Here is a 24,312-nt window from a genome sequence, read left to right as displayed (position 1 = left end):
TCTGCTTCTTAAGCTCTGCCATCTTTGTCGGTGCTAGTCGGTACGGCGCTTTGGATATCGGAGCCGTACCTGGCATAAGCTCAATGGAAAACTCCACCTCTCTCTCGGGTGGTATACCAGAGACGTCTTCGGGAAAAACGTCTAAGAAATCTCTGACAATCGGAACATCTGAAGCTGACTGGCTGGGTTCCTCGGGGACAGATAAAAAGGTTGCTAGAAATGCCCGACACCCTCTATGCATGAGCTTCCTAGCCTGAACATAAGGAATAATGCGCGGTAAAGAAAAGTACCTGTCCGGCTCAAATAAGAACTGCTCCATTCCAGGCGGTCGGACAAGAACAGATCTCCGCTGGAAGTCTATCAACACTCTGTTCCTCAATAGCCAGTCCATCCCTAGGATAATGTCAAATTCCGGCATCGGTAGCACAATCAGATCCGCATAAACAAGATTACCGTGCAGCTCAAGGTCTATATCTCGGATAACATTGGTAGCTGCCATCTCCTCGCCTGACGGCAACACTACTGAAAAGGCTGTATCTAGCCCAATGGTCTGGATCTTGAGGAAGTTATCAAAGACCTCCGAAATAAACGAGTGAGTGGCCCCTGAATCTATCAAGGCCTTGGTAGCGGAACCAGATATAAAAATTCTCCCTGAAAGATCGGAACTCTAAGTTGAATCCCACTACAAGATCTAAACTTATAGACATGCAAAGGTCTAGGTTCCTCTAGCTTAATTTCCCCGAAATAAATCTGAGTAGAGCATGCAATCCTATAACAGTTCTAAGTTCAAAATCTAAATCCCGATACCCAAAACACGGAAATTCAAATAATAACTTAAAGTTTAAAGGTACCTGTCAACAACATAGTCTCCGGGTTGGTTTCCGCGGCATGGAGAGCAAAAACTCTGCCTTGGGTAGGCAGATTCCTCTGAGGACACTGCAGCAACATGTGGTCTGGACTGCCACACTTAAAACACTTTCCTGAGCCAGCCATACATGCTCCAGGATGGCGACGTGAGCACCTGGGACAGACTGGGTGCTCCTGAGTCCTCGGGGCTGGGCGTCCCCGCTGCTGCTGCTGCTGCTGCTGCTGCTGGCCTCGGTTCCTGGGCGGTCCATGAAAAGGCCTCTTATTCTGCTGCTGATGCTGATGAGGAGGAGGGCGGTGCGGTGCCTGGACTGGGCGCTTGCCCTGGCGATCCCTCTCGATATCCCGCAGATCCTGCTCCGCGGCTAAGGCCTTGGAGACGGCAATCTAATCAGTAGCAGGGTCAGATACCCTAACATCCCGGCGCAAGATCGGCCGTAAGCCCACCAGGAAGTGCATCAGCTTGGCTCTGGCATCATTCGCTATCAGGGGCACAAAGTGACAGCCCCTCTCGAACTTACGGATAAACTCCGTAACCGACATATCCCCCTGTCTTAGACTCATGAACTCGGTGGTCAGCCTGGTGCGAACCTCCTCAGCAAAATACTTGGAGTAGAAAACCTCCGTAAAGCGGGTCCAAGAAAGTGTAGCCAATGTCAGGGCTACCGAAGCTCCTTCCCACCATAAGCGGGCGTCTCCAGTGAACAGGTAGGTGGCAAATCGGACTCGATCTGCGTCCCCCAGCTCCATAAAATCGAAGATAACCTCGAGGGATTTGATCCATCCCTCGGCAACCATGGGGTCAGATGCCCCAGAGAATTCCTTCGGGCGCATCTTCATGAATCTCTCATACACTGCCTCGGGCCCTGTCGGCCTGGCTGCGGCTGCGGCTACGGCTGCGGCATTGCCCCCCGCAAACTGTGCGAAGAACTGTGCCATCCCAGCTAACATCTGGGCACTCATGTCCGGTGGGGGCGGTGGAGGAGGTGGTAGGTCTCCCTCTGGTCTACGCTCCTCCCTGTCTTCTCGGTGAGGCTCCTCCTCTCTGTTGCGCTCTAAAATGCGTCTAGGGGGCATACTGTTCCAACATAACCCATACGTAACTAACATGCATAATTCCATAATTTATTTTAAATGAACTCTAAAATACTGAAAATCTGGAAGCATGCTGACAAACTAATTCATGCTTTAACTAAAATGCTGAACAAAATGCTGAACTGAAAAACTTACAGACCAAAGGCATGGCTTCGTGAGCTTCTCGCGGTCAGTAGTAGTGAAACCCTATACAGAACCACCGCTCTGATACCAACTGTGAAGGGCCTAAAACTCCTTTCTTGAAAATTTGCGGAAAATTAAAAATTTTCTTTTTAAAAGAACTTAAATGGCCTCATTCATAAAATCACTGGTGAATCAAGTTCAATATTTCAAAATATTGCAGCGGAAGAAAATTAAAGTTTTGCCAACAACGATTTAAAAATATCCAACGACTGATAAAATTGTTTGCGGAAAAAAATAACAACTGCTGCTCTGAGGTCCTCGGGTGCCACTACTGCCGACCCAAGCTGGCTCACTGGTCCCTACCCTCGGCCCTGGCCTCATCAGTACCTACAACAATCAAGTCTAGTGAGCCTAAAGACTCAGCATGCATATATCACAGGTAACGAGTAAAAATCTGAATTAAAATATGCATGAGTTAACATATCCTGTCCTGAGGCATACTGAAAATAATCTGTACTAAGCAATTATAATACGTGCATAATTGAACTGGAAATCACTGTAAAAATATTTGCTCCTTGGAGCCTGTACTGAAATATCTGGTAAAATTTTCTGTTGAGATTATGTTTTACGCCTGTGGCCACTGCACTAAGCTGAACTGATCGGTAACTGGCTACCGGGGAGGCTGAAACTGAACTGAGCTGGCCGGTCACTGGCGACCGGGTGGTACCATACTGAACTGATCGGTCACTGGCGACCGTATAAAATAACACTCCCACATAGTGAATGAACCACAAGCCATATCGCATAAATCTAAAAAATAATCATTTTCTATTTAATGCACGTAAAATAATTAACTGGCATAATGAAAATGTCCCGTAATTTTACCAACTGGATTGGATTGGATCGTTCCCAGGCTCGCTGCAACCTAACTGTGCCATGAAAATTATGCAATAGCTTAAACTTAACCAACTATGCAATTTACGTTCAAAAGATGCGACTATGACGCCTAATGACTTCGCATTTAATCATGACTCCGAGCCAACTTAAACCGACACTGAACCGACGTATAGTCATGATTAAAATACGCTGAAAAATCATAAAATAATGTTCCTAAAATGATAGGGTCGAAATCTAGGTGGAATGGAGGCCAAAACACGAAACGCTCTTTCGAGAGTCAACTTGGCACATTGCACCGTAAATTCTCGTACGACCTCAAAAATGATCCGAATCACGAACGGTCAAAAACATGACCTTCCTAACTCAATGAGGCACTGTTCGGTCCAAGGCCATGGGCTAAAAGCCAACCAAGAACTCGAACGAGCCTCTGAACCAACACAGCAACTTGCTGTAATTTCCAGCAGCTGCGCAACTACAAGACTTGAGTTGGTTTCGAGACTATCGGCCATTAGGGGAGTGAACCACCGACCAGAGACTCTTACCAACATCCCAAGGAATGATTTGAACCATGGCTAAGGGCCCTAGGCCAGCCACAATCAGCATCACACCATAACTCAACCGAAGGGTCCAACCGAGAGCAACGTGCATGCGTGTGTAGTGTTTATGCTATGATCGATGTCTCGTGTCGTTCCAATGGCCATTTGATTGACCATGGCACGATCTAGACATCTAGGAGAATGATATGAACCGTGGCTAAGGGCCATAGGCCAACCAAGATCCATACCAAGCAACAAAAGAACGAACCAAAAGCTGTCCAACCGAAGTAGCCGAAGGGGTATAGGGGCTGTTGTGATGTTTTTATTAAAAACCGATGAACCATGGACCAAGCCACCAAAAGGGCAACTTAGTCACGTCTTAGACTTGCTAGGGAAGTGATCCAACCATGGCTATAGGCCCTTGGGGCAGCCAAGATCAGATCCTTCCTCCATGACAAGAAACTGAATTTTCGAACAACATTTTCTGCACCTATGGGGACTTGCTGTCATTCTGAATTTCCAGCAAGCATGGGGCTGGTTTGAATGGACCAACATGGTCCTAATGCATCCTACTACATGTATATAAGCCGCCTTGGGAGCCTGGAGTCGATCCAATACCTGAAACTCACAAAACAAAAGAAACCGTGAAGCTTGCCAAGGAAATCGAAAATTCTGCATGTGTGGTTTCAAAATGTTTTGACATGGATCTCGATTTTTACTTGAATAAACATGATCATGTACTGAAAAATAAATGATAATATGACTTGATTGAGGTTTGAAAGAAATCTAGACATGCCTGGTTTCGTTTCGAAAGAAAACGAACGAAACAACGACGACGCGGCACGGAGGAGGTGGAGCGCTTCTCTTTTCTACCTTACCTTGCTCTCGATTTTCTCTCTTCTTTTTGGCTAGGTACCTCACAATTTTTCTACTGAAAATGAGTGTGAATTCACTCTGAATTTTCTAAAAGGAGAGGGGGGGAAAAATGGTTAGGAGGGTGAGGGAAGTGGGTGCAAGATTTAAGGAAGATCCAAGACCAAGTCTTCCCAAATTTGAATTTTGAATTATGGTTTGATATCAAATGAGTTGGTGGATGCTTCTAGGAGGTAGTGGCCGAATTCTCTCTTGATTCTAGACTAGGATATGTCCATTTATTTAATTAAATTGTGCTCCCAAAAATCCTAAAATTATCCTACTAATTACATGCAAAGAATTGGTCAAAGTTGATGAGTTGGAAAATGAATCTTCTAGCAACTAAGGGTGGCCGAAAAATGCATGATAAAATAAAGGGAAATGTTGATTATCTAGTCAACTAATAATCCTTGAAAGCCTTACTAATCCTTTAAATAATTTAGTGAGCTAACCCCTTAATTAAATAACTTAAATGAGTTCATTTCTTAATCACCTCAATTAATTAAATTAAATCCTCAAACCTCCCTTTCTAACTTAAATGAACTTGGTTGCTAGCTAAATTAACTTCTGGAAATATTTCTCGAATCTTAAATTCTATCTCAAAACTCCAACTCCGGTCCGGCCTCACTGAAATAACTGAAATGCTAAAAATCAAACTACTGAACTGAAATAATAAAATAATTAACTTCAAACAAATGCATTTAAAATAATCATGCAATGAAGTCAATTAAATTTAAAAATCTAGAATTATGCACGGCTTATACGTCTACTGACTTACGGGTTCTACACTACCCATATTCACAATAAAAAGTAATACTCTTAGCATAAAAATTTTTTTTTTTTATGGATGACCCAAATAAGAGATCCGTCTCACAAATACGATCCGTGAGACCGTCTCAAACAAGTTTTTGCCTTCTTTTTTACTTTGAAAAACAATGAACTGTTTATTCGTTTTGGTTTTTGTTTTTCCTTTTAAATAGTTATACCGAATAAACTTCAATTTTATATGATATTATATAATACGATTTATTTTAGTCGAAAGACTATTTATTTTTGGCCATAAATAAGAAATGATATTATTACCTTAACTCTATAATTTATTATGACATTTAAAATGGCCAATGATAATTATCACCCCACCGCCGAGAAGAGTGAGATCTGAATTTTATTTTCTTTCCGCTTTTATCAAAGGGCTGGGGTTATATATAATACGTGATTTTGTAGGACAAGAAAGACTTTCTTCGAAGCCAAATCGAAGCTTTCCAATGTCGGCCATCGCAGCGCGATCCAGCTTCATAAACCCTCAGCAGTTCAAAGACAGAATCCCTTATCAGACTCCCATCATCGCCATTAATCTCCCTAGACGCCGATGCACCAGCAATGACAAAAGTAGTGTTTTTGTGAAGGCCCTAAAACTCCTTTCTTGGAAATTTGCGGAAAAATTTAAAATTTTCTTTTTAAAAGAACTTAAATGGCCTCATTCATAAAATCACTGGTGAATCAAGTTCAATATTTCAAAATATTGCAGCGGAAGAAAATCAAAGTTTTTGCCAACAACAACGATTTAAAAATATCCAACAACTGATAAAAATTGTTTGCGAAGAAAATAACAACTGCTGCTCTGAGGTCCTCGGGTGCCACTACTGCCGACCCAAGCTGGCTCACTGGTCCCCGCCCTCGGCCCTGGCCTCATCAGTACCTACAACAATCAAGTCTAGTGAGCCTAAAGACTCAGCATGCATAAATCGCAGGTAACGAGTAAAAATCTGAATTTAAAATATGCATGAGTTAACATATCCTGTCCTGAGGCATACTGAAAATAATCTGTACTGAGCAATTATAATACGTGCATAACTGAACTGGAAATCACTGTAAAAATATTTGCTCCTTGGAGCCTGTACTGAAATATCTGGTAAAATTTTCTGTTGAGATTATGTTTTACGCCTGTGGCCACTGCACTAAGCTGAACTGATCGGTAACTGGCTACCGGGGAGGCTGAAACTGATCTGAGCTGGCCGGTCACTGGCGACCGGGTGGTACCATACTGAACTGATCGGTCACTGGCGACCGTATAAAAATAACACTCCCACATAGTGAATGAACCACAAGCCATATCGCATAAATCTCAAAAAAAATAATCATTTTCTATTTAATGCACGTAAAATAATTAACTGGCATAATGAAAATTCCTGTAATTTTACCAACTGGATTGGATTGGATCGTTCCCAGGCTCGCTGCAACCTAACTGTGCCATGAAAAATATGCAATAGCTTAAACTTGACCAACTATGCAATTTACGTTCAAAAGATGCGACTATGACGCCTAATGACTTCGCATTTAATCATGACTCCGAGCCAACCTGAACCGACACTGAACCGACGTATAGTCATGATTAAAATACGCTGAAAAATCATAAAATAATGTTCCTAAAATGATAGGGTCGAAATCTAGGTGAAATGGAGGCCAAAACACGAAACGCTCTTCCGAGAGTCAATTTGGCACATTGCACCGTAAATTCTCGTACGACCTCAAAAATGATCCAAATGATGAACGGTCAAAAACATGACCTTCCCAACTCAATGAGGCACTGTCCAGTCCAAGGCCATGGGCTAAAAGCCAACCAAGAACTCAAACGACGCTTCTGAACAACAGCATACTTGCTGTCAAAAATACAGCAGCTGCGCACTTGTTTTTCCTTGTGTCGTTTTCGAGGCTACCGGCCATTGGGGCGTGAACCACCGACCAGAGACTCTTACCAACATCCCAAGGAATGATTTGAACCATGGCTAAGGGCCCTAGGCCAGCCACAATCCGCATCACACCAAATCTTAACCGAAGGGTCCAACCGAGAGCAACGTGCATGCGTGTGTAGTGTTTATGCTATGATCGATGTCTTGCGTCGTTCCAGTGGCCATTTGATTGACCATGGCACGATCTAGACATCTAGGAGCATGATATGAACCGTGGCTAAGGGCCATAGGCCAACCAAGATCCACACCAAGCCACAAAAGAAACGAACCATATGCTGAAAAATGGAAGGGCCGAATGGGGAAAGGGGCTGTTCTTGTTGATTATTTAAAAACCGATGAGCCATGGACCAAGCCACCAAAAGGGAAACTTAGTCACGTCTTAGACATGCTAGGGAAGTGATCCAACCATGGCTAAAGGCCCTTGGGGCAGCCAAGATCAGATCCACAACCCTTGACACAAAACTGAAATTTCGAATCACATTTCTGCACTTATGGGGAACTTGCTGTCATTCTGAATTTCCAGCAAGCATGGGGCTGGTTTGAATGGACCAACATGGTCCTAATGCATCCTACTACATGTATACAAGCCGCCTTGGGAGCCTGGAGTCGATCCAATACCTGAAACCATCAAAACTCAGAAAAACGTGAAGCTTGTCATGAAAGGGCCGAAATTCTGCATGTGTGTTCCAAAAATATTTTGACATGTATCTCGGTTTTTGCTTGCTAAAACATGATCATGTACTGAAAAATAAATGATAATATGACTTGATTGAGGTTTGAAAGAAATCTAGACATGCCTGGTTTCGTTTTGAAAGAAAACGAAAAGAAGAGACGAGACGGCGCGGAGGAGACGGAGTGGCTTGCTTCTCTACCTTTCTTGGCTCTCGATTTTTCTCCCTTTCTCCCTAGCTGCTATCCACGTTTTTTCTACTGAAAAGGGGTCTTATTTTCGGTGGAGGTGGAGGGGGGAGTGATGGTTATGAAGGTGAGGAGAAGGGTGCACAAAAATAGGATCATATCAAGACCAAGTCCACTCCCCTTTTGAATTTGAATTTTGAATTGATATCAAATGAGTTGGTGGATGCTTCTAGGAGGTGGTGGCCGAAATTTAGCTTGATTCTAGACTAGGATATGTCCATTTATTTAATTAAATTGTGCTCCCAAAAATCCTAGAATTATCCTACTAATTACATGCAAAGAATTGGTCAAAGTTGGTGAGTTGGAAAATGAATCTTCTAGCACTAAGGGTGGCCGAAAAATGCATGATAAAATAAAGGGAAATGTTGATTATCTAGTCAACTAATAATCCTTGAAAGCCTTACTAATCCTTTAAATAATTTAGTGAGCTAACCCCTTAATTTAATAACTTAAATGAGTTCATTTCTTAATCACCTCAAATAATTAAATTAAATCTTCAAACCTTCCTTTCTAACTTAAATGAACTTAGTTACTAGCTAAATTAACTTCTGGAAATATTTCTCAAATCTTTAATTCTATCTCAAAACTCCAACTCCGGTCCGGCCTCACTGAAAATACTGAAATGCTAAAAATCAATCTACTGAACTGAAATAATGAAATAATTAACTTCAAACAAATGCATTTAAAATAATCATGCAATGAAGTCAATTAAATTTAAAAATCTAGGATTATGCATGGCTTATACGTCTACTGATTTACGGGTTCTACAATCCTTCCCCCCTTAAATAAATTTCGTCCTCGAAATTAGAACTCACCGAATAACTCAGGGTATCGACTTCTCATCTCCGGCTCAGACTCCCACGTAGCTTCCTCCTCTGAATGGTTGAGCCATTTGACTTTGACTCGCTTAACCAACTTGTTCCGAAGTTTCTTCTCCTGTCTGTCTAGGATCTGCACGGGTCTCTCCTCATAAGATAAGTTCGGAGTAAGCTGCAACGGCTCGAAATTCAGCACATGCGAAGGATTTGCCATATACTTCCTCAGCATGGAAACGTGAAAGACATTGTGTACTCCGGCCAGATTTGGCGGAAGAGCCACACGATACGCTAGCGTCCCAACTCTGTCGAGGATCTCAAACGGTCCAATGAATCTCGGACTGAGCTTCCCTTTCTTGCCAAATCTCATGACACCCTTCATAGGTGCCACTTTCACGAAGACATGATCGCCCACTGCAAACTCTAACTCTCTCCTCCGCTGATCGGCATAACTCTTCTGTCGGCTCTGGGCAGTCCTCATCCTATCACGGATCTTGACTACTACATCTGCTGCCTGCTGAACAATCTCTGGACCCAACTCTGCTCTCTCTCCTACTTCATCCCAATGAACAGGAGATCTACACTTGCGACCATACAGTGCTTCATACGGAGCCATACCTATAGACGACTGGAAACTGTTGTTATAGGTGAACTCTACCAATGGTAAGTTCGACTCCCAACTCCCAGAGAAATCAATGACGCAAGCACGGAGAAGATCCTCTAAGATCTGAATAACTCGCTCCGACTGCCCATCCGTCTGCGGATGGAAAGCTGTGCTAAACAGCAACTTCGTACCCAAAGTCGAATGCAAACTCTTCCAAAACGAGGAAGTGAATCTGGGATCTCTGTCGGATACGATAGAAACTGGAATACCGTGGAGTCGGACTATCTCTCGGATATACAGCTCTGCATACTGAACCATGGTGAAAGTCGTCTTAATAGGCAAGAAGTGCGCTGATTTGGTAAGACGATCTACAATCACCCAGATAGCATTCGATCCTCTGGCTGACCTCGGCAATCCGGTCACAAAGTCCATGGTAATGTTCTCCCACTTCCACTCGGGAATAGGAAGAGGCTTGAGCAAACCTGCTGGTCTCTGATGCTCGGCCTTCACTAACTGGCAAGTCAGGCACTCGGATACAAAACGCCTGATGTCCTTCTTCATTCCTGGCCACCAATACAATAGCTGCAGATCTTTGTACATCTTCGTACTCCCAGGGTGAATAGAGTACGGGGACGTATGGGCCTCTGATAAGATGTCTGCTCGGATAGAATCACTGCTAGGAACCCATATCATATCTCGGTATCTCACAATACCGTCGCTGACTGAATACAAAACACTGCCCTTAGCTTCATCTCTCTTCTTCCACTGTGCCAACTGCTCATCTGCTGCCTGACCGCTGCGAATACGGTCAATAAGAGAGGACTGGATAGTCAAGGTAGATAAACGAGGAACTCTACCTCGAGGGTAAGTCTCAAGATCAAACCTCTGCATCTCGATCTGAAGAGGTTTCTGAATCGTCAAATGAGCCATCACTGCGACTTTCCTGCTCAAAGCATCCGCAACTACATTAGCTTTACCTGGGTGGTAGCTAATGTCACAATCGTAGTCTTTCACAAGCTCCAACCAACGTCTCTGACGCATGTTCAGCTCCTTCTGCGTAAAGAAATACTTGAGGCTCTTATGGTCGGTAAAGATCTGACACTTCTCCCCATACAGATAGTGCCTCCAAATCTTCAAAGCAAAAACTACGGCCGCTAACTCCAGATCATGGGTAGGGTAATTCTTCTCATGGATTTTCAGCTGTCGAGAAGCATACGCTATCACTCTCCCATGCTGCATCAAAACTGCACCTAAACCAAGCTTTGAAGCATCGGTATAAAGGACAAACTCACCAGATCCTGACGGTACCGCCAAAACGGGTGCTGAGATAAGAGCTTGCTTCAAAGTATCGAAGCTCTTCTGACACTCCTCGCTCCACACAAACTTCACATTTTTCTTGGTCAGTGCTATGAGTGGAACGGCAATGGATGAGAATCCCTGAATGAATTTCCTGTAATATCCTGCTAGCCCAAGAAAACTGCGGATCTCTGATGCATTCTGAGGCACAACCCAATCTCTGACTGCTGCAACTTTCGCCGGGTCTACCTCAATACCACTGCTAGAAACAATGTGGCCCAAGAACGCCACCTTCTCTAACCAGAATTCGCACTTACTGAACTTTGCGAATAGTTTATGTTTCTGCAATGTCTGCAACACTGTGGTCAGATGCCTGCTGTGCTCCTCCCGATTCTTGGAGTAGACAAGAGTGTCATCTATGAACACTATCACAAACTGGTCGAGGTACGGCTGAAATACGCGATTCATTAGATCCATGAAGATCGCTGGCGCATTCGTCAGACCGAACGGCATCACTAGGAACTCGTAGTGGCCATAACGAGTCCTGAAAGCTGTCTTCGAGACATCAGCATCTCTCACCCTCAACTGGTGATAACCGGAACGCAGATCTATCTTGGAGAAAATCGAAGCTCCCTGCAACTGGTCAAACAGATCCTCAATCCTCGGCAGTGGGTATTTATTCTTCACTGTAACCCTGTTCAACTCCCGGTAGTCAATGCAAAGCCTCATCGAGCCATCCTTCTTTTTCACGAATAAGACCGGCGCGCCCCATGGAGAAAAGCTCGGGCGAATGAACTCCTTGTCGAGAAGTTCCTGGATCTGCTTCTTAAGCTCTGCCATCTCTGTCGGTGCTAGACGGTACGGTGCTTTGGATATCGGAGCCGCACCTGGCATAAGCTCAATGGAAAACTCCACCTCTCTCTCTGGTGGCATACCAGAGACGTCTTCGGGAAAAACGTCTAAGAAATCTCTAACAATCGGAACATCTGAGGCTGACTGGCTGGGTTCCTCGGGGACAGAAAAAAGGGTTGCTAGAAATGCCCGACACCCTCTATGCATGAGCTTCCTAGCCTGAACATAAGGAATAATGCGCGGTAAGGAAAAGTACCTGTCCGGCTCAAATAAGAACTGCTCCATTCCAGGCGGTCGGACAAGAACGGATCTCCGCTGGAAGTCTATCAACACTCTGTTCCTCAATAGCCAGTCCATCCCTAGGATGATGTCAAATTCCGGCATCGGTAGCACAATCAGATCCGCATAAACAAGATTACCGTGCAACTCAAGGTCTATATCTCGGATAACATTGGTAGCTGCCATCTCCTCTCCTGACGGCAACACTACTGAAAAGGCTGTATCTAGCCCAATGGTCTGGATCTTGAGAAAGTTTGCAAAGACTTCCGAAATAAACGAGTGAGTGGCCCCTTAATCTATCAAGGCCTTGGTAGCGGAACCAGATATAAAAATTCTCCCTGAAAGAGCGGAGCTCTAAGTTGAATCCCACTACAAGATCTAAGCTTATAGACATGCAAAGGTCTAGGTTCCTCTAGCTTAATTTCCCCGAAATAAATCTGAGTAGAGCATGCAATCCTATAACAGTTCTAAGTTCAAAATCTAAATCCCGATTCCCAAAACGCGGAAATTCAAATAATAACTTAAAGTTTAAAGGTACCTGTCAACAACATAGTCTCCGGGTTGGCTTCCGCGGCATGGAGAGCAAAAACTCTGCCTTGGGTAGGCAGATTCCTCTGAGGACACTGCAGCAACATGTGGTCTGGACTGCCACACTTAAAACACTTTCCTGAGCCAGCCATACATGCTCCAGGATGGCGTCGTGAGCACCTGGGACAGACTGGGTGCTCCTGAGTCCTCGGGGCTGGGCGTCCCCGCTGCTGCTGCTGCTGGCCTCTGTTCCTGGGCTGTCCATGAAAAGGACTCTTATTCTGCTGCTGATGCTGAAGAGGAGGAGGGCGGTGCGGTGCCTGGACTGGGCGCTTGCCCTGGCGATCCCTCTCGATATCCCGCAGATCCTGCTCTGCGGCTAAGGCCTTGGAGACGGCAACCTCATAAGTAGCAGGGTCAGATACCCTAACATCCCGGCGCAAGATCGGCCGTAAACCCACCAGGAAGTGCATCAGCTTGGCTTTGGCATCATTCGCTATCAGGGCCACAAAGTGACAGCCCCTCTCGAACTTACGGATAAACTCCGTAACCGACATATCCCCCTGTCTCAGGCTCATGAACTCGGTGGTCAGCCTGGTGCGAACCTCCTCAGCAAAATACTTGGAGTAGAAAACCTCCGTAAAACGGGTCCAAGAAAGTGTAGCCAATGTAAGGGCTACCGAAGCTCCTTCCCACCATAAGCGGGCGTCTCCATTGAACAGGTAGGTGGCACATCGGACTCGGTCCGCGTCTCCCAGCTCCATAAAATCAAAGATAACCTCGAGGGATTTGATCCATCCCTCGGCAACCATGGGGTCAGATGCCCCAGAGAATTCCTTCGGGCGCATCTTCATGAATCGCTCATACACAGCCTCGGGCCCTGTCGGCCTGGCTGCGGCTGCGGCTACGGCTGCGGCATTGCCCCCCGCAAACTGTGCGAAGAACTGTGCCATCCCAGCTAACATCTGGGCACTCATGTCCAGTGGGGGCGGTGGAGGAGGTGGTAGGTCTCCCTCCGGTCTATGCTCCTCTCTGTCCTCTCGGCGAGGCTCCACTTCTCTGTTGCGCTCTAAAATGCGTCTAGGGGGCATACTGTTCCAACATAACCCATACGTAACTAACATGCATAATTCCATAATTTATTTTAAATGAACTCTGAAATACTGAAAATCTGGAAGCATGCTGACAAAATAATTCATGCTATAACTGAAATGCTGAACAAAATGCTGAACTGAAAAAAAAACTTACAGACCAAAGGCGTGGCTTCATGAGCTTCTCGCGGTCAGTAGTAGTGAAACCCTATACAGAACCACCGCTCTGATACCAACTGTGAAGGCCCTAAAACTCCTTTCTTGGAAATTTGCGGAAAAATTTAAAATTTTCTTTTTAAAAGAACTTAAATGGCCTCATTCATAAAATCACTGGTGAATCAAGTTCAATATTTCAAAATATTGCAGCGGAAGAAAATCAAAGTTTTTGCCAACAACAACGATTTAAAAATATCCAACAACTGATAAAAATTGTTTGCGAAGAAAATAACAACTGCTGCTCTGAGGTCCTCGGGTGCCACTACTGCCGACCCAAGCTGGCTCACTGGTCCCCGCCCTCGGCCCTGGCCTCATCAGTACCTACAACAATCAAGTCTAGTGAGCCTAAAGACTCAGCATGCATAAATCGCAGGTAACGAGTAAAAATCTGAATTTAAAATATGCATGAGTTAACATATCCTGTCCTGAGGCATACTGAAAATAATCTGTACTGAGCAATTATAATACGTGCATAACTGAACTGGAAATCACTGTAAAAATATTTGCTCCTTGGAGCCTGTACTGAAATATCTGGTAAAATTTTCTGTTGAGATTATGTTTTACGCCTGTGGCCACTGCACTAAGCTGAACTGATCGGTAACTGGCTACCGGGGAGGCTGAAACTGATCTGAGCTGGCCGGTCACTGGCGACCGGGTGGTACCATACTGAACTGATCGGTCACTGGCGACCGTATAAAAATAACACTCCCACATAGTGAATGAACCACAAGCCATATCGCATAAATCTCAAAAAAAATAATCATTTTCTATTTAATGCACGTAAAATAATTAACTGGCATAATGAAAATTCCTGTAATTTTACCAACTGGATTGGATTGGATCGTTCCCAGGCTCGCTGCAACCTAACTGTGCCATGAAAAATATGCAATAGCTTAAACTTGACCAACTATGCAATTTACGTTCAAAAGATGCGACTATGACGCCTAATGACTTCGCATTTAATCATGACTCCGAGCCAACCTGAACCGACACTGAACCGACGTATAGTCATGATTAAAATACGCTGAAAAATCATAAAATAATGTTCCTAAAATGATAGGGTCGAAATCTAGGTGAAATGGAGGCCAAAACACGAAACGCTCTTCCGAGAGTCAATTTGGCACATTGCACCGTAAATTCTCGTACGACCTCAAAAATGATCCAAATGATGAACGGTCAAAAACATGACCTTCCCAACTCAATGAGGCACTGTCCAGTCCAAGGCCATGGGCTAAAAGCCAACCAAGAACTCAAACGACGCTTCTGAACAGCAGCATACTTGCTGTCAAAAATACAGCAGCTGCGCACTTGTTTTTCCTTGTGTCGTTTTCGAGGCTACCGGCCATTGGGGCGTGAACCACCGACCAGAGACTCTTACCAACATCCCAAGGAATGATTTGAACCATGGCTAAGGGCCCTAGGCCAGCCACAATCCGCATCACACCAAATCTTAACCGAAGGGTCCAACCGAGAGCAACGTGCATGCGTGTGTAGTGTTTATGCTATGATCGATGTCTTGCGTCGTTCCAGTGGCCATTTGATTGACCATGGCACGATCTAGACATCTAGGAGCATGATATGAACCGTGGCTAAGGGCCATAGGCCAACCAAGATCCACACCAAGCCACAAAAGAAACGAACCATATGCTGAAAAATGGAAGGGCCGAATGGGGAAAGGGGCTGTTCTTGTTGATTATTTAAAAACCGATGAGCCATGGACCAAGCCACCAAAAGGGCAACTTAGTCACGTCTTAGACATGCTAGGGAAGTGATCCAACCATGGCTAAAGGCCCTTGGGGCAGCCAAGATCAGATCCACAACCCTTGACACAAAACTGAAATTTCGAATCACATTTCTGCACTTATGGGGAACTTGCTGTCATTCTGAATTTCCAGCAAGCATGGGGCTGGTTTGAATGGACCAACATGGTCCTAATGCATCCTACTACATGTATACAAGCCGCCTTGGGAACCTGGAGTCGATCCAATACCTGAAACCATCAAAACTCAGAAAAACGTGAAGCTTGTCATGAAAGGGCCGAAATTCTGCATGTGTGTTCCAAAAATATTTTGACATGTATCTCGGTTTTTGCTTGCTAAAACATGATCATGTACTGAAAAATAAATGATAATATGACTTGATTGAGGTTTGAAAGAAATCTAGACATGCCTGGTTTCGTTTTGAAAGAAAACGAAAAGAAGAGACGAGACGGCGCGGAGGAGACGGAGTGGCTTGCTTCTCTACCTTTCTTGGCTCTCGATTTTTCTCCCTTTCTCCCTAGCTGCTATCCACGTTTTTTCTACTGAAAAGGGGTCTTATTTTCGGTGGAGGTGGAGGGGGGAGTGATGGTTATGAAGGTGAGGAGAAGGGTGCACAAAAATAGGATCATATCAAGACCAAGTCCACTCCCCTTTTGAATTTGAATTTTGAATTGATATCAAATGAGTTGGTGGATGCTTCTAGGAGGTGGTGGCCGAAATTTAGCTTGATTCTAGACTAGGATATGTCCATTTATTTAATTAAATTGTGCTCCCAAAAATCCTAGAATTATCCTACTAATTACATGCAAAGAATTGGTCAAAGTTGGTGAGTTGGAAAATGAATCTTCTAGCACTAAGGGTGGCCGAAAAATGCATGATAAAATAAAGGGAAATGTTGATTATCTAGTCAACTAATAATCCTTGAAAGCCTTACTAATCCTTTAAATAATTTAGTGAGCTAACCCCTTAATTTAATAACTTAAATGAGTTCATTTCTTAATCACCTCAAATAATTAAATTAAATCTTCAAACCTTCCTTTCTAACTTAAATGAACTTAGTTACTAGCTAAATTAACTTCTGGAAATATTTCTCAAATCTTTAATTCTATCTCAAAACTCCAACTCCGGTCCGGCCTCACTGAAAATACTGAAATGCTAAAAATCAATCTACTGAACTGAAATAATGAAATAATTAACTTCAAACAAATGCATTTAAAATAATCATGCAATGAAGTCAATTAAATTTAAAAATCTAGGATTATGCATGGCTTATACGTCTACTGATTTACGGGTTCTACAGTTTTTTTCTTCTATTGTCAATTATTTTTTGTTGGATGATTTTTCCGTATGAAATGCTTGGATGTTTAGGGCCTTTGCAGTTGAACGATGGAGCAATCGAAGGCCCTCGTCCTCTCCGTGTTGCTTATCAGGTTTTCTCTTTCAGTTTATTCAGAAAGACTAAATTTTGTCCCTTGCTCTCCATTATTTTTTTTCACTTTTTATCACGTATATTAATAATGTTGTGTCAGAGATCGTTGCCTGACGACGACAGCGTCAACATGGAAGTCGATTTTTTGATATCCGGACTGGAGGATGATCCCTTGCTGGCTGATGTAGTTACCAAGAAACGGAAATACTTCAGTTCGCTCCTTGCGGAGAGGATTGTCGATGTCGCCAAACCGAAGTTAGGGTTGAATCCTACGAAGGAAGAACCGCTTTTGGCTGATCTTGTTTCTGAATCTAAGCTTCGCAATAAACTCAAGCAGGAGTACAAAGACGCAATAATGCGCTATTATATGGCACAGAAGATAGACTGCGAGACGTCCGTAGAACATTTTCAAAAGAAGTTATACACCACCGTACTGAAATTGAGTATTATTCATGGTCAGCAGCCTAGTCCCGTAGTTTCAAAGTGGCTGAACAAGTATGGATTAATTAATTCCATGTTCAAGATATTTAAAATGAAACTAGCTCTTTCATAAAAACTACAGTTCTTTTTCATAAAAGCCACAGTTTCTTTAATTTCCAATGATACAAGTATGCTACACAGGATACGGAAGGAGCAGTACAAAGATGATTTTGGTCGAAGTGGCTGATCAGATATAGATCTCATTTTCAAGGTATTTGAACTTAATGAAAACCACAATTTTTTTATTTCCAATGATACAAATATATATGCATTAGATGTTAATTTGTTGTTAAACTTAATTCGCTCGAAATTAAAGCTGATCAAACAGCGTGCAATGTATTGAGTTGGGTTTGTCTCTTGCTGCAGGTTCACGATGCTACTTAAACGGGGGAGCTTTGGAATCTTATCTGCGTTGTTGATGATCTTTTGGACACTCCTATATTTAACTGTTTTAGGCTATTTCAAGTTTGCATGTTTAGGGTATTAGACTATATATTACTTGATTTTGTTTTGGCAACATAAATGTGTTTGAGATTGTATGTGACAATTACGGGTTAATTCGAAACAACAATCTATTCATCATGCCTTATTGCATTTAAAGTGCTTAGAATTTAATCATGATATTTTACCGAAGCACTGATGTGGTATTGGAAAATTGATGATGTGTGTAAAGGCCCGTATTTCGTATTCATATTTTAGCGGAATTATTAAAAATTTTCTAAATAAATAATTATCTGGCCTCATTCATAAAATAAACATGTAAATAATTTTTAACTTTAAATTAACAGCGGAAGCAAATATTGATTTCAACCAACAATTTAAAAATAATCCAACGTAAACATCAACTTTATTAAAACTGAATTTGAATAATAAAAGGTGCATAAATTAAATCATGAGGTTCTCGAGTTTACTACTGCGTCCCAAGCCAACTCACTGGTCTCCGCCCTCGGCCTCGACCTCATCAGTACCTACAACAATCAAGTGTAATGAGTCTAAAGACTCAACATGTATATATCGTGAATAACAAGTAAATATATCATAAAATCACATGCAACGTAAAAATATGGTATCGTAAAGCGTATGGTGAAAATCGTATCATGAATAATTATAACTACGTGCATATCTGAAAATCATACGTAAAAGCTTTGCTCAATAGAGCTCTGTCATAACATATCATAATTTTCTGGTAGAGATAATGTTTCTAAACAAGTGGCCCATAACATAACGTGAGCACCTGATCAGACTAAACCACAGTATACTGGGCGGTAGAGATCAATCACAGCCCTTGGACTGGATGTCCGTACCCATACATAATCATAAACCGGTCGTAAGTCACCGGGCGGAGAGGTCTTCGGTTGCGCCTACCGACTTCCAAACCCATAAACGTAAGGTGGCCACAAGACATATCGTATTTATCCCAAAAATAAACATTTTATATTTTTATGCACGTAATATAATTGTAACCTTATTTTTACCGGATGAGTTGGATCGCTCCCAGGCTTGCTGCAACCTAATTCTAATATGTGACACGTGCAAATATTCTTAACTTGACCAAAACTTAACAATAGAACCCAAAAATGAGACGATTAGGACCAACAACTCGATTCACTCATGGCATCGTACCAACCCGAACCAACATTACACCAACGTTTAACCATGATTAAAAATACCCCAAACATACTGAAAAATATGCACAAGGACTGTAAAACACGAAAATAGGTGAATGGAACACAAAAACATAAAACACTCTTTCGAGAGCCATTTTGGCACCTTTCACCGTAAATTCTCGTATGACCTCTAAACTCAACCAAATCACGAACGGACAAAAACACGACTTTTCTAACTCATTGAGGTACTGTCTAGTTCAATACCATGGGCTAAAAGCCAACCAAGTACTCAAACAATCACCAAAACCGTTACCCATTGTTGCTGTCAAAAGCAGAAAATACAGCAGCGGCAGCTTGCTTGTTTGTGGAGCAAACTATGAAAATAATGGCCATGGGCTTGAACCACTGCCCAAGGACTCTTACCAACATCCTAAGTCATGGCTTGGACCATGGCTAAGAGCTAAAATCCAATCACAAACCAAGCCACTACCTAAGACCCTCACAGCTCCCACCCGAGAGCACCCTTTGGGGTGTAGTGTGATGTAATGAAATATTTGATTGTCTTGTCTCGTTCCAGTGGCCATTTAATCAACCGTGGTTCGATCTAGACATGATGGAGTGTTGTATGAACCATGGCTACAGGCTAGGAGCCATTCATAATCCAATCCACACCCCAAAACCGAAACACACTCACACAGGAAATGGAAAAACCGAAATATGTTCTTGTGTTGTTGCTTAAACGTTTTGAGGGAACCATGAACCAAAACTTGAAAGGACACCTTGGTCACGTCTTAGACATGTTAAGGGAGAGTTCTAACCATGGCTACAGTCCCTAGGACAGCCAGGATTTGAACAGCCCTTAAACAACTCAATGACAGAAAATCGTGACCCAATCTGTGGCTTGTGGGAAAACATTTGTTGTCATGCTTTTGTTTGAAAGGTTTGGACCCAAATCAGTGAAACAATAACTCCCTAACACACTCTAACACATTCCTAGAAGCAGCCATGACGGCCTGGAATCGAGCAACTCCCTGTAACAATATAAACATGTAAAACCGTGAAGCACAAAGCAAAAGAGCCGAGAAGGCTGTACAAAATTTATTTGAATGTTGCTGTCAAAATTTCGAGTTGCTGCTTGAATTATGAATATATCATGCTTTAAAATATTTGTAGGACTTGATTGAAGAGAAAAGGAACAACATATACATGCCTGGAATTTGTTTTGAAGAAAACAAATCAAAACGACAATACGACGCGACGGAACGAAGTTGGATTTCTTTTCCTTGTTTCCTGCTGTAATTTTCACGGTTTCTAAGCTGCCGTTTCTGCTAATTTTCGAAGGTCAGGGTGTTGCTATGATAGACAAGGAAGGTGGGTGTTATAAGAGCTGTTAAAGTAGCCATAATATGCATTAAGGTGGGAGGTTACAACTCAAGAAGTGGAATGGTTTGAAATGTTTTCTTATTCCTTGCTAGCCGATTCTTTTCCCTCATTTGTGTTGCATACACACGTTGATATGCTAGGTAGTAAGTTGAGGATAAATGTGGTGTGCTATAATATTTGAATAACTATAACTTGGTGAATTAAGAGGGTAAATGAATACACCATGAAGTGTAATTAGGAATGGCTTAAATGGGGTGTTACTAACATTTTGAATTTGTTTAGGCATGGACCGAAATTCATCCATCATTTTGCACGGTATGACCTTGATTAATTCTTGTATTTAAATGTTTAGGGTTTAATACACCAATTATATATTTGAGTGAATTAACACATTATTTAGAATAAATTCTTGCATTACATTGCATGGTTTAAAAATTTAAGTATTTAAATGCTATGTTAAATGTCTTGACTATATTATATCTAGATTACTTTATCCCCATTTGTTCTCACATTTTATTTTAAGCTTTAATTAAATATTGAACCTAAAAGAATTTATTTACTAACTTGATTCCAACTAATTTTAATAAATCCTAAAACATTCTATTTCTTTAAATTAAATTATTCCTTGACTTAAATTAAATTTAGGAATATTTATCTCATTATTAATCTTATTTCTAATTTCCAAACTCCGGTCCGGCCTCGCGTATTTATCCTGAAAAGATAAAACTAAACATCTTCTTTTAAAATAAATAAAACACTTCATATTTTCATAAAAATTCATTTTAATTAAATAATAGAAATTATGCATGGCTTATACGTAATCTGATTTTCGGGTTCTACAATGTGTCCAGTGCCATGTCAGTAATTTGGCGAAAAAAATCAACAAAAAGTAAAATTACATGAGTAAAATACAATTTTGATAAGTTAGAATTGGTGAATTCTCTTAATAGTTTGTGAGAAAATTTATATATTGAAGTATTTAATTAGAATATTATGGAATGGGTGTCTATCCATTAATTTATCTATTGAAATTAATTAATTTTATAAGGATCCGATGCTAATTACCAAGTTATAAATGTTTTTGCCACCAACGATAAAAAATATAGTCTGCCCACCTTCTTTGACAAATCATTTCAATCTTGTCATTCCATACTGCTCACGTTTTCACACATCTTTTCAATCTTGTCATTCTCTACTGCTCACGTTTCCTCTAGGCCATTTGAGGATCTACACCAATCAAACTTATCAGTGTTCACTGGTTTGGTCAGAAAATCAGCTATGTTATCTTTTGCATATCCACACTTCCTTCTTCTACTATTTCGTACTCCAATGTGTTTCGTCGTGGAATGAAAGGCTGGATTCTTTGCGATGCAAGGCATTCTGACTGTCACAAAACAAAGGAACATTCTCTTGTTTGTGTCCGATCTCCTCCAATAATCTTTTAGTTCATATTGCCTCCTTGCAAGCTTGAGTAGCTGTCATGTATTCTACATCCGTTGTACATAATGTCACAACTGTTTGCAGTTTTGAAGCCCAACTTACTGCTCCTCTCCACGTCAAATGGAAGTTTTCCCAGATCAATCTCCATTTAATTGTTGAAGACGATAACAATTTTTGCGTATGATTGTACAAATGGTTTCCGGAGTCTTAAACCCTGAAGAGGTTTTACTGGCTTTTTATTTGTTTGTTCTTCTTTCTAAAGGTTTTTCTAAACAAAATGAAGAAAGGAAGGAAAATTTTAAAAATTGCATTTTGAATTTTTTTTTTAAAGATTATGTCTATTATGATATGCGGATAGATTTTATCCATATTTATAATTAAAAAAATGCTTTTGATACTAAAAATAATATTTGTTTATAAGTGATCAGACATCTATCTCACAAAATTGATTATGAGATTATCTCATAGGAATTTTTATGTTTTTTAAAATATAATAGTTATGTAAAATAAATCTTATAATTCATATTAATCTTAATTTATTTGAGAAATATCATATAAAAAAAGAGTACACATTGGTATAATACCTTAGAAATTGAGAATAATTAAATTAATCGATTTAATTTGATCATTAGTGTAGAAGAACTTTGTAGTGCCCAAATTTAGTACACGTATAATCCATACATTTATTTAATTGATAAATAATTTATTTTAATTTAAAATGAGTTTTAGCCATGCATGATTTATTTAAATGCATTATTTTAAATTAATTATGTCTATGTGATGCACGTTAAAATGTTTTTTTTCGAGTTTCATGTTTCAGGCGATTATTCTAGGCAGGATCGAGGAAAAAAGACCGGTGACGATTTTGGTAATCTAAAATGCAGTATTTTATTTTTTAGTCGAGGATGGGGCAATTTAATGATTTATTTAGGTTTAGCATTTTTAAGCTTAAATCATTTAGTTAGTAATTTTAAGAGTTTAAAATTTTTAAAATTAGCATTTTTGTGTGCGTTATTTTAATTGAGGAATTGATTTTAAGTTAGAGTGGGTTACCCTTTTCATTAGTAATTTTATTAATTATTTAGCACTAATTTTTCTCCTAATTAAAAAGCACACACATTTTTACACACACTAAAAACCGCACAACACTCACACACAAACAATTCATTCAAGTTTTATATTTTTTGAGAGAAGAAAACACTAGGGTTATTAGAGAACTAGTGCAGCCGCCCCCTCCTCTAAATTTCCAGCAAGTTTTGTTGAGTTTCTTCAAAGATTTTAGCGCCACGTTCGTCTCGGATCAATCCTCGCGCCATCGACGCTTCGGTATCGTTGTTTCGGTATTTTAATCATCAAAAGGCACGTATATTCTGTTATTTCTGCATCGATCTCGTCATATTATGTGTTGTGTTATTTTTATGCGTAAAAAAATTCATGTGTGACGTTCGTCGTTCGAGCGAAAAATGGTTTGGATCAGTTTTGAAATAATTTTTAGATCTGAAAACTCGTTTTTACTGTCTTTTTAAATACTGCGACTTTTCGGTCGTGATTCTGGAAAAACTTTCAAAACAAAAATTGTAGAACTTTTCGATACATTCTATTTGACAGTAAATTCGATTTATTTGGATAAAAATTGAGTGAGTTATGGTGTTTTTCGTGGGACTGCTCAAGCTGCATTTTTCAGAAAATTATGTATTGATGCGTTCTTGAAGTTTTATGTTGCAGGCTTCGTTGGGGATCGACGGGCGATCGTTGTTGTGTCTAGGTATGTTTAGCATGATGTTGGGATGGTTATGGTATATTCGTTTCGCGTCGATAGGCACTTGGGAGATTGAATGGTCGTATAAATCGTGTTGTTGTCAAAAGTTGTGTTCACGGGTTTATTGGGTTAATTGTGATGTGTGGTTGTTTTGGGGAAACTCGTATAGGCTTGAGTCAATGATATAGCATCCTAGGATGGTCTCGTGGTGTCGGTTCATGGTCCATATAATCGAGTCTAGAACGATAAACATTGCGTGTTCAGAATTTTCGTGAGTTTCAAAGTCGCGCAGCTACACGGACCCTGGCACGGGGTCCGTGCCTCTGTTTTCTTCTTGGTGCCATTTTTGCGTGCCGACACGGACCCCCACACGGACCAGGGCACGGGGTTCGCGCCTTTGTTTTCTTCTCGGCGTCAAGTTTGCGCACACTCACGGACCTAGACCCGAGGACCGCCCAAGTTTTTAAGTTTTTATGAAATGTCAAATACTCTCATTTCATGATTTGATTACAGCGTTTAAACAAGATATTTTCTTTTGCAAATATTTTTGGTTGGACAGTTACTTACGAATGCAAGTTGAGAGTTATTGGTATTTAAGAAAATTTTTAAGTTTTCCGCAAATTTTTAGTAGCAAAAAAGTTCAGTACGTTACAAACTTTAAAATAATAGTTAAAT

The 24,312-nt window shown here is 41.2% G+C and overlaps 1 protein-coding gene across 2 annotated transcripts; it reads left to right on the top strand.

Annotated features, from left to right (window-relative positions):
• The first annotated feature begins 5,392 nt into the window (after positions 1-5,392).
• On the top strand, positions 5,393-18,006 carry LOC142531765 (uncharacterized). 2 transcript variants are annotated; one of them, XM_075638021.1, is made up of 5 exons: positions 5,393-5,819; positions 16,908-16,969; positions 17,069-17,463; positions 17,590-17,659; positions 17,815-18,006. In XM_075638021.1, the coding sequence occupies exons 1-4, from the start codon at positions 5,552-5,554 to the stop codon at positions 17,633-17,635; spliced, it is 771 nt and encodes a 256-aa protein (XP_075494136.1). In that variant the 5' UTR covers positions 5,393-5,551; the 3' UTR covers positions 17,636-17,659; positions 17,815-18,006. The 2 variants fall into 2 exon arrangements, with proteins under 2 accessions (XP_075494136.1, XP_075494135.1); XM_075638020.1 differs by having other exon boundaries at positions 16,908-17,463.
• Positions 18,007-24,312: the final 6,306 nt, after the last annotated feature.

The sequence above is a fragment of the Primulina tabacum genome, chromosome 17 (assembly GCF_025594145.1).
Source record: "Primulina tabacum isolate GXHZ01 chromosome 17, ASM2559414v2, whole genome shotgun sequence".
NCBI classification, from domain to species: Eukaryota; Viridiplantae; Streptophyta; class Magnoliopsida; order Lamiales; family Gesneriaceae; genus Primulina; species Primulina tabacum.
This window is presented reverse-complemented; position numbering and strand designations above follow the sequence as displayed.

Excerpts from the sequence above, each read along its gene's own strand:
- LOC142531765 (XM_075638020.1), top strand. The coding sequence starts at position 5,552 with ATGATAATTATCACCCCACCGCCGAGAAGAGTGAGATCTGAATTTTAT. Across the intron at positions 5,820-16,907 it reads ATGCACCAGCAATGACAAAA|GGCCTTTGCAGTTGAACGAT; the intron begins GTAGTGTTTTTG and ends TTGGATGTTTAG. Across the intron at positions 17,464-17,589 it reads GTTTCAAAGTGGCTGAACAA|GATACGGAAGGAGCAGTACA; the intron begins GTATGGATTAAT and ends TATGCTACACAG.